This window comes from Thecamonas trahens (genome assembly GCF_000142905.1).
Source record: "Thecamonas trahens ATCC 50062 unplaced genomic scaffold supercont1.54, whole genome shotgun sequence".
In the NCBI taxonomy this organism is placed as follows: domain Eukaryota; order Apusomonadida; family Apusomonadidae; genus Thecamonas; species Thecamonas trahens.
Genome location: NW_013657626.1, coordinates 84,202 through 93,696, shown reverse-complemented (window position 1 = coordinate 93,696; position 9,495 = coordinate 84,202). Strand labels below are relative to the sequence as shown.

Here is a 9,495-nt window from a genome sequence, read left to right as displayed (position 1 = left end):
GGGGGGGGGGGGGGGGGCAGCTGTGGGCAGCCGGCGATGGCAGAGCGGCACAGCCCACTCGCGCGCCACTGTGGCGGGGAGGAGGCCATGGCGTTCTGGCGACGGAACCTCAAGACAGAGGTCCACCGCCTGCTTGAGTCTGGGGATGCCACCTTGGAGCAGGTACGGGGAGTTGGGGAGGGGAGGGGGAGGGGAAGGGGGGGGGTGCAGCCGGAGTGCGGGCGGGGACTGACGTGGACGGTGGAGGGCGGACGGGCTGGGTGGTCGGCTGGTGGACGGGCTGGGCTGGTTGGTCCCTGGCTGGTCGGGCGGATGGGCTGGTGGGGGATAGCTGCTGGAGCAGCGGGAGGTGGTGGTGCAGCAGGCGCAGGTGAAGAACATGGCGCTGATTACGTATCTCGGGACGCGGACGGCGGCGGTGGCTGGCCTGGTGGGGCTGGTTATGGGAACGCAGATGCCGCCGCAGGCGACGGATGTGCGGCTGGTGGCACTGCGGCTGGTGCTGGCGGCATGCGAGTGCACCTGCCCGCCGTCACGGGCCTGTGCCTGCCCGGATCAGCTGCGGGTGGCGCTGTCTACGAATGAGGTGCTTGATGAGCTCATCGGCTGGCTGGTTGATGAGGCGGCACACATAGACGGCGGTGCTGATAGAGCAGATGAGGGTGGGGGCGCGGCGGAAGCGGTGATCCGGGATCCGCTTCCTGGCTTGGTGATGGTGGTCGACGTGCTGCTGCGGACCAAGACGCGGCGGGTGTTGTCGTACATCCGCGCGCGCGGCGAGCGGTGGTTTGCCGGCCTTTTCGCGTACATGGAGCGCAAACCTGTCGTGGCGCAGTCGCTCCTTGAGGCCGTCATTCATGTGGCCGAGAGCGGGCGGGCTGAGGGGCGGCGGGCATGCGTCTCGTTCCTGGAGTGGCTCTCCTCGCTCTCCCTCCTCGACATCATGATTGAGGAGCTCGAACATCTCAATCTGTGGTCGTCACTGGTCATGGTTATGGACGATGCGACGCTGGGTCTGGATGACGGTGTCGAGGGCAAGAGCAGTGAGCCGCCGGCGTCGCCATCTGCATCGCCTTCAGCATCGCCGTCGCCTGCAGCGGTGCCTACGTTGCCGCCATCACCGTTTCGGACACCGCCGTCGATGCGACCGCTCTCGCGGCTGCGCGTCGAGACGGCATTGACGGCATTGCCTATGGCAGACGCGGTGCCACAGCGGCTGCGGTTCGGCGAAAACCCCCGTCGCCGCTGCTGACGCCGCTGCGGTCGCCGACGGTGGCATCGCGTCTGATCGCGCACGTTGTCGCTGGACTTGCTGAGTGCTCATCGGCCGATGTGCCGGACTACGAGGCGGCGGCGCGTGTGGAGAACATGCTGGCGATGGCGACTCACCTCGTTGAGCTGGTAGGTCGAGTTGCGCGCCTCGATGCAGCCGACTCGTCCGGGGCAGCGGCAGACATGGCGATTCCGCCGGTGGTGGCCGAAATTCAAGACGTGCTCCCCGAGCTGGGCAACGCGATCCGCGCACCGCTGGGGCGCGAGCCGCCGGTCATGCGAACGACCGAGTACAAGGCCTTGGCCTTTGTCTTGGCAGTGACCCGGCTTGGACTGAGGGTGATCAACACAGGCGTGCTGTACTCGGCGGTGCCCGAGGCTGCGCTAGACCTTGTCCTCGCGCTTCCGCTCGCCAACTGCGTCCACACGCTTGCCCTGGAGCTCTTGCTTCAGCTTGCGCAGCTCCCCGGCGCCGTCACTTACCTCCGAGACGGGCTAGGATTTGGCGATCGAGTTGCTGCCGTTGTTATTCGCGATGCCGAGCGGGTAGGTGTGTCCATGGCCGAGCGATCTGCCAACATTGCCTTTCTCATCCACATCATGACCTTGCTCGAGCTGGATCTCCTAGACGAGCCGTCGTCGCTCGTCCAAGAGGCGCTGGTCATCCGCTCTCTCTCGCATAGCTTTGGGACCTCGTTTGAGCTTCCAGTCCACCTGCGTGCGGTGCCGCAGTCTGGCCCGCTCTCATCGCCAGCCTTGCCAACATCGCCGACCTCGCCCATGAGCCCCTGCTGCCCGTCTTCGCCGACCTCGCCAAGCTCGCCAAGTTCGGAATACTCGCCAACTGACTCTGTCGAGCCGAGCTCGCCCACTGCAGCGAGCGAAGACCGCCGCAGGCGGGGGATGAGCGTCGCAAGAGAAAGGGGAAGGACAAGGGGAAGGGGAAGAACAAGGGGAAGAGAAAGGACAAGGGGAAGGACAAGGACAAGGACAAGGACAAGGATCGAAAGCAAAAGCGCAAGCCTGCCGTCGGTGTTGGATCTGGAGGTGACTTTCGGCGCAAGTGGCTCGCGCGCAAAAGGCCGAACGGGAGCTATTGCGCGCGACAGCAGACGCTGGCGCTAGTGAGGTGGCTGCGGCCGGAGACGAGGCTGCACCCGGGGGTGGAAACAGGACTGATCAAGTTGATGGTGAGGCTAGGCCGAGTGGTGTGGCAGAGCAGAGCGCGAACCGGATTTGACCTGCTGCCGAGACCGCCATGTACAGACCGCGGTTTTCATAAACCGATCCAGAGGGAAGTGGAGGAGAGAGGGGGAGGGAGGGGAGGGGAGGGGAGGGGGGTCAGTACGGTACCAGGTTACAAGGTGTTTCATCCCCTTCAAGGGGTGGACGCGACAGGTGCGGATGCTCGGGTGTGCGATCAGCGGACGGCGGTAGAGGTTGAAGCGGGCGGCTCGTCCTCGACCTCGACAGGCGGGTATGCCGACTCGGGATTGAAAGGGATCCAGGCCTCGTGTGCAGAGGGGACGAGGAGCGAGGAGGGGCGGGCGGTGGCGTGGAGGAGCGGGGCGGTGGAGGAGCCGATGGAGCCGAGCGAGGCGAGCATGCGCTGGAAGAGGTTGATGCAGATTGCCTGGACATCAAGTTCGGAAATGAGCGAGCCGAGGAGGATGGGCGCGGCGTAAGCGTCCTCGACCTCGCGGATATGGGAGCGCGAGACAGCGTAGAGGGCGCGGTCGTCGGTGTGCGAGGCGACGACGGCGATCTTGCCCATGCGGTAGTCGAGCGAGAGAGCGGAGAGGATGTCATAGACAACGACCCACGAGGCCGTGGAGACCATGGACGCCAGCAGGACGACAAAGTCCACCCGCGCCACGTCGGTTCGCCGCAGCTCGGTAGGCGCGGCGCTGCTGTCGCCGCTGCCTGAGGCCTCCGGCTTGTCGAGGCTGCTGCGAACCGAGATGCGCAGCGAGACCGGGAGCTGGGCGGCGGCCTCGAGCCTGCGCAGTGCCGCCGCCAGCGTCCGCTTGCCCACCCCGTCGTCGCCCACAACGAGTACATGCAGCGAGCCAAAGGCGTTGGGCACCTCGGCCCGCGCGCTCTGCAGCCGCGCCGTCGGAGTCGCCCGCCCGCCGCCGGCAGAGAGCCCTACGGCACCGGCACGACGGCGCCGGGCAGGCGCAGCCGCAGTGCTTGTGCTTGCCGTGGCTGTCGGCTCTCCAGTCAGCGTCTTGCGCCGCTTGCTGGCGAGTGTAGGTGGGCGGGGGCCCTCGGAGGACGACATGGCGAGGAGTGGCGAAAGATGCTACGGGCGGCAGCGCGCCAGGAGGTCGCGGGCGATTTGGCTTGGGTGGGACAGCGGAGGGCATGGCGAGTGGGTATATTTTTGGAGATAGAAAAGAGGAGAAAGCGGCAAGGGTACGGAGGTGCGCGGGGGAGGTCACGATGAGCCGGATCCGGAGCTGGAGTTAGAGCCAGAGCCCCTCTTGCCGTTCTTGCCCTTGCCGCGCCCGCGCCCACGCCCACGCCCACCGCCGCGCTTGCGGCGACCGCGGCGCTTGGAGCCGTTGGCGCTCTCGCTCGAGTACGAGTACGATCCCGAGCCCGATCCAGGGCCAGACTCGCCACTGCCGCCGCCGCCAAAGTAGTCGCCACCGCTCGAGCCGCGGCCAGCACCACCACCTCCGCCTGTGATAGGCACGGTAGGGCCATGGGCGCCGTCAAAGGCAATGGTGAGGCGGATGTCGCCGTAGACCATCTCGCCGTCCATGATGGCACCCGCAAGGTGCTTGATGCGGGCCGGGATGTTGGCAGCGTCGAGCTTGGGATGGCGGTCAAGGCGGCACCAGCCGTCCTGGTTCGACATGTGCTGCGAGAGCGGGATGTCGAGCAGGCCGAGTGCATCGTCGCTGGTCGCCGTGTCCTTGTCCCACACCTCGAACCGCAGGAGGCCATCGTTGGAGGCGTGGAGCTCAAAGTGCGCGTTCCACGTCGGCGATTTGCTCATCCGCACCACGTCGGTCTCGACCTTTTGGTCGCCGACCCGGATGACGACGTACTGTGCGTGGGAATGGCGTGAGTGGGCGAGGGCAGGTGCGTTGCTTGAGGTGCAGGTGTGGCTCCTGACGGCACGGTACGTACAGGGTCGGACGACATGGTCACGTCGCCGGAGAGGAGGTTACGCGCCTCGTGGACATCGATGGTGATTACACCGGTGTAGCCGCAGCCAGACGCCATGGTGCCGAGACGATGAGGTCGTGAGGAGTGCGAGTGTGTCCGCTCTTTGTTCCTTTGCAACGTTAGCAAGTCAGGCCGGCCGGTTGGGCGTGGTTGGGAGGATGTGCCGTGACGGCGTCAGCCTGCTCTCATGGACGGACTACGGGCTGCAGCAGAGTGGTCAGGTGCTGTAGCGGTGCATGGGTGCAGTAGGCCATGGAGATGGTCAGCGGTAAAGGCTGGGTTGTCTGTGAGAAGGAGAGCGCGGTGGGGAAGTGAGGAGATGGGACGGGTTGCGGAGCATGGCGACTAGCAGTGATATATTGGCGGCACGACCACATCCGCCGTGACAAAATGTGATCAACTATAAATATATATAAATGTGACAGATAAAATATATGTATATATATATGTTGAGTGAAAATTACTAAATATTGGTCATTTTTATAGTTGATATAAAATAATGTGAGGATAAATATATATATTTATAGTTTGTGGATTTTCACCCATCGGTGATCAAGGTTTGTGTGATAGGAGTGAAGTTGGACGTGGCAAAGTTGTTGACGGGCAGTAGCGCGACTTGCCCGACACCGCTGTCTCCGCTCTTAGGGCACACAAGGCCAAGGGGGTACACAATCCGCGTCCCCTCCCCCACCCAAGTCTCTGCTCATACCCGTACACGACATGCAGTACACGCTCGCTACGCCCGCGACCCTATCCCTCCCCCCTCTCACCTTCCTGCTAGGCTACCAAGGCTGCTGGCCCTCGACTCAAGGCAACCGGCACCCAGGTCAAGCTCAGGCTTTACTGCGAGCTCGAGGTCGACGACGACACCGACGCGCTCGACACAGGCCCGCTCGGCCCTCCCGCAGACTCAAACTTGGCGTTGAGGCTAACAAAGACGTCGGCGGCCGTGAGGGAGACGAGGACGTCGCCACGGCGCTTGCGGACGTTGATCATGCCACAGTACTTGTGAGCGACGCAGCGGGCAAAGGAAGAGTACAGGACCTTGTCAGCATCCGACCTCGCGTTGTTGTACTTGGCGCTTGCAGAGGCGTCCGCAGTCAGGTAGCGCTCGAGCAGATGGAGACCTACGACAGTGCACCTCGGCCAGTGCGCAGCCACCGTAGTGGCGGCAACATCGCGGTCGGCGCCGTTGTCCGTCATGCGATTGACAACCATGCCCATAAAGGCCTGATCAATGACCTCCGCGGGCTGAACGACACTGCCGCTGGCAGCAATGACATCGAGCGTGCCGCTAAGCTGTGCCGCAATCTCGGACTCGCTCTGCTCACCCCAGAGGAACAGCTGGAGATCGCGACATGGGTGCGCCTTACCAGGATGGGCCATCGTGATGTGATGAGCAGCACGATATTCGAGTCAAGTGGTGTTCATGTGCACCAATTCGCCAGCCTGTACCTGCAACCAACACAACACTCGACAGACTACTGCGACGTCACACTTGAACGACCGATCAGGTCTGAGTCGCGCGGGCACACAAACACCGCATGCTCGTCACGTCCACTTGCGCAACGCGCGACGCAGGCGCTTGCCGGCAACCGTCGACGAGAGCAAGGCCATGGCGACAAGCCAGACCGTGTACGCCACGACAATGCCAAGGAGCAGGCGCGAGGCAATGGCGGCACCACCGAGAGAAGGTGCGGCAGCAGGCGCGGCAGGGTGGGCCGGGACGGGGAGCGCAGCCTGCGAGGCGGCGGCAGCGGCCGGACCGACGACCTGGCGCGCAGCCGCGGCATCGGCATCGGCAGCACGCCATGCGAGTAGCGGAGCGGCGTGGTCAGGGATCGGGTGGGCTGTAAAGAGAAGGAGGGCGACGACGCGGACAAGGGAGGTGTCGCGGACAATAAAGTACGACTCGGGCACCTGCGGCGTGAGCGAGAGGAGCGCGGCGGCAGCGGAGCGCTTGTGGGCACCACACTCGACCGAGGGATGGTTGACAATGTGGACGACAGCAACAATGCGGAGCGGGAGCGGCAGGTGCGAGGTGGGGCGGAAGCGGCCGGCACCGCCACGAAAGGCCGGCGCAAAGGCTGCTGCTACCGAGAGCTGCGAGGTAAAGTAGAGGCCGGCGCCAAAGGCATCGCGGCGGGCGTAGGCCAGATCAAAGCCGTTGCGCAGAATTGAGTGGAAGTTCTCCAGCGGCGAGCCGTGAAAGGCCAGGCTCACGCCGTGGGCGGCGCAGTCGGCGTCCCACCCGTGAGCTCGGGCGTGGTCGACCCGCACTACCGCGGCGAGCTCGCGGGCAGCGTGCGGCGCGAGCTCGGCGAGCGCGGCGGCAAGCTCGCCGTCGACACCCGCGCAGCTAGGCGCCGGCCAGCTGCGAACAAGCGCAAAGCGCAGCGGGGCCGCGTCTGGCTCGCCGATGAGCAGAAAGGCGAGCAGCCGGAGAGCGGCTGTCGAGAGGCGCATCAGCGCCTGCGCGCCCGTGGCGGCCGCCACGGCGTACATGGACGGCAGCTTGCCGAGCGTGCGCAGGGCGAGGTCCCAATCAGGCTCACCGGCAGGCGCAGCACCGCCGCGCACCGGTGCCGCCGGCAGCCGGGCGTATCCGCCGCGAGCCGTCAGCGGGGTGCGGAGGAGAGCCGCCGGGAAGGGCGAGGCGACGAGGGTGGCCCGCCCAGGCGCAGACACCGCGGCGTGGAAGAAAACAATGGCGAGCTCCGCCGCCAGCGGCTCGGCTGTGATAGCCGGAAGCAGGTCGGCTATGAGCCGAGCCCGTGCTGTACTGGTCATCCCACAAAGGAGGGGGAGGCGAGGTGAGGCGAGCGGAGGGAGAGGTGCTGGGGAGGTATAGTGATTCGAAACGCGGATGTGGGGTGCTGCTGTGTGTGGTTCATGATTGGCGGTGATGGGGATGACTGGGGAAAGGATCAGGTGTGATGGATGGGCAGGGGAGGGGATGTGCGTGTGAGTGTGCATGTGTGTGTGCAAGTGTGTGTGTGTTGTTCGGGACATGTGCATGAGCAGAGATCTAGATTTTGCGCAAGTCTCTCATGCCGTGGGCTCCGATGACGACAGGCGACACGAGCTGCGATCGCTTAGCTTGCCCTATGTGCTTCCTGCTGTGGACAGGCAAAGGCAGTTCTAGTGGTGGATATGCGGTTAGAGGGAGGGGGGAGGACATCGACACGCAAACCTGCAAGGGGAAAGGGGGGAGGGGGGGTGGGGGGAGGGGAACGCGAGTCGACGACGAACTCTCTCCATGGAAGGCTCTTTCGCGTTCGACAGCCAATAAACAGCCGAACGAACGACGAATCGTCCAATTGGACGAGCGAACGGGTGGGAGGACGGACAGGCAGGTGTGGTGGCGTTCGTGGCGCCATCCACGGGCGGTCATCAAGCTTGCCATCCCTCTCGAATTACCCTTGCTTGTTTCGACCCCGTCGAAGCACACGCACCCCCCCTCCCCCCTTCCAAAAAACCAGAAACGCGTTGAGTGTTTGGTGTAGGAACAACAGACTCCTCACCCCTTCCCCTTCCCTCTCTTTGCCTTCCGGAAGCCACTTGACTGAGGCCCCTTCCGCGACCAAAGACTAGGAACGTAACTTTCGACGTCCGACAAAAAAATCCATCCCAACCTCCATCCATCCCCAAGATGAACACGCCGTACGCTTCGCCTTCGCTCTACGTCGGCGACCTCGCTGCTGACATCTCCGAGGCCCTCCTCTTTGACCTGTTCAACGTTGTTGGCGCTGTCTCGTCCATCCGTGTCTGCCGTGATGCCATGACCCGCCGCTCGCTCGGCTACGCCTACGTCAACTTCCACAACGTGGCCGACGCCGAGCGTGCGCTCGACACCATGAACTACACCCTCATCCGCGGCAAGCCGTGCCGGATCATGTGGTCGCACCGCGACCCGACCATCCGCAAGTCGGGCGTGGGCAACATCTTCATCAAGAACCTCGACAAGAACATCGACAACAAGTCGCTCTACGACGCTTTCTCGGCCTTTGGCAACATCCTCTCGTGCAAGGTCATGATCAACGAGTCGACCGGCGAGTCGCTCGGCTATGGCTTTGTCCACTACGAGACGCAGAAGGCCGCTGACGAGGCCATTGCCAAGCTCAACGGCATGCTGCTCAACAACAAGCAGGTGTACGTCGGCAAGTTTGTGCCGCGCTCGGAGCGCGCCGCCGCCCAGGGCGAGCAGCGGTTCACCAACGTGTACGTCAAGAACATCCCGCTCGACTGGGACGAGGCCAAGCTCGAGGCCCACTTTACGCCTGCTGGCACCATCACCTCGGCCGTCGTCCGCCGCTCCGCCGAGGGCGCTTCGCTCGGCTTTGGCTTTGTCAACTTTGAGACGCCCGAGGCCGCCAAGGCCGCCGTCGACCAGTTCAACGGCCAGGAGCTCCCTGCTCCTGCTGCCGCCGACGGCGAGGACGCCGCGGAGACGCAGACGCTCTTTGTCTCGCGCGCCCAGAAGAAGGCCGAGCGTGAGAAGGAGCTCAAGAAGAAGTTCGAGAAGCTCCGCCAGGAGCGCCTCAACAAGTACCAGGGCATCAACCTGTACGTCAAGAACCTCGACGACTCGATCGACGATGACGCCCTCCGCGAGGCCTTTGCCGAGTTTGGCACCATCTCGTCGGCCAAGGTCATGCGCACGCCCGAGGGCGCCTCGCGCGGCTTCGGCTTTGTCTGCTTCACCACCCAGGAGGAAGCCTCGCGCGCCGTCTCAGAGATGTCCTCGCGCATCCTCGGCTCCAAGCCCATCTACGTCGCCCTCGCCGAGCGCCGCGAGGTCCGCCGCGCCAAGCTCGAGGCCCAGCACTCGCAGCACACGCCTGCCCGCGGCATGCCGCAGCAGGGTGCCGGCATGCCGGGCATGCCCTACCCCGGCCAGGGCCCCATGTTCTACGCCGGCCCGCAGCGCAACAACTTTGGCGTCTACCCCCAGCAAATGGTCATGTTTTTTTTTCCCCCTTTCCCCCAAAAAGGGGGCCCCCCCCCCCCCCTGGGGCCCCGGCCGCGGGGGCCCCCCCACCC

General features: G+C 64.5%; 4 protein-coding genes across 4 annotated transcripts in view; 2 read left to right on the top strand and 2 right to left on the bottom strand.

Annotated features, from left to right (window-relative positions):
• Window positions 1-379: 379 nt before the first annotated feature.
• On the top strand, window positions 380-2,120 carry AMSG_09903 (uncharacterized protein; the record flags this gene model as incomplete). The annotated part of the gene is made up of 3 exons (XM_013898494.1): window positions 380-1,056; window positions 1,098-2,003; window positions 2,027-2,120. The coding sequence occupies 3 exons, from the start codon at window positions 380-382 to the stop codon at window positions 2,118-2,120; spliced, it is 1,677 nt and encodes a 558-aa protein (XP_013753948.1).
• Window positions 2,121-3,635: 1,515 nt separating this feature from the next.
• AMSG_09901 (uncharacterized protein) lies at window positions 3,636-4,542 on the bottom strand. The gene is made up of 2 exons (XM_013898493.1): window positions 4,414-4,542; window positions 3,636-4,330 (listed from the first exon to the last, which is right to left on the bottom strand). Exons 1-2 carry the CDS (start codon window positions 4,507-4,509, stop codon window positions 3,713-3,715), a joined length of 714 nt encoding a protein of 237 aa, XP_013753947.1. The 5' UTR covers window positions 4,510-4,542; the 3' UTR covers window positions 3,636-3,712.
• A 1,461-nt stretch (window positions 4,543-6,003) lies between these two features.
• AMSG_09899 (uncharacterized protein) lies at window positions 6,004-7,779 on the bottom strand (the record flags this gene model as incomplete). The annotated part of the gene is made up of 2 exons (XM_013898492.1): window positions 7,701-7,779; window positions 6,004-7,211 (listed from the first exon to the last, which is right to left on the bottom strand). The coding sequence occupies exons 1-2, from the start codon at window positions 7,711-7,713 to the stop codon at window positions 6,004-6,006; spliced, it is 1,221 nt and encodes a 406-aa protein (XP_013753946.1). The 5' UTR covers window positions 7,714-7,779.
• Window positions 7,780-7,860: 81 nt separating this feature from the next.
• Window positions 7,861-9,495, top strand: part of AMSG_09898 (polyadenylate-binding protein 1-B) — a gene marked incomplete at its 3' end in the record, with an annotated part of 2,246 nt that continues 611 nt past the window's right edge. Inside the window, exon 1 of the mRNA XM_013898491.1 lies at window positions 7,861-9,412. Coding sequence (XP_013753945.1) covers window positions 8,105-9,412 — 1,308 coding nt within the window. The 5' untranslated portion in view covers window positions 7,861-8,104. The remainder of the gene's footprint in view (window positions 9,413-9,495) is intronic.

Bases quoted from the DNA above. Each gene is read 5' to 3' on its own strand.
- AMSG_09901 (XM_013898493.1), bottom strand. From the start codon at position 4,509: ATGGCGTCTGGCTGCGGCTACACCGGTGTAATCACCATCGATGTCCAC. The intron at 4,331-4,413 runs GTACGTACCGTG...TCCCACGCACAG, and splicing joins TGACCATGTCGTCCGACCCT to TACGTCGTCATCCGGGTCGG.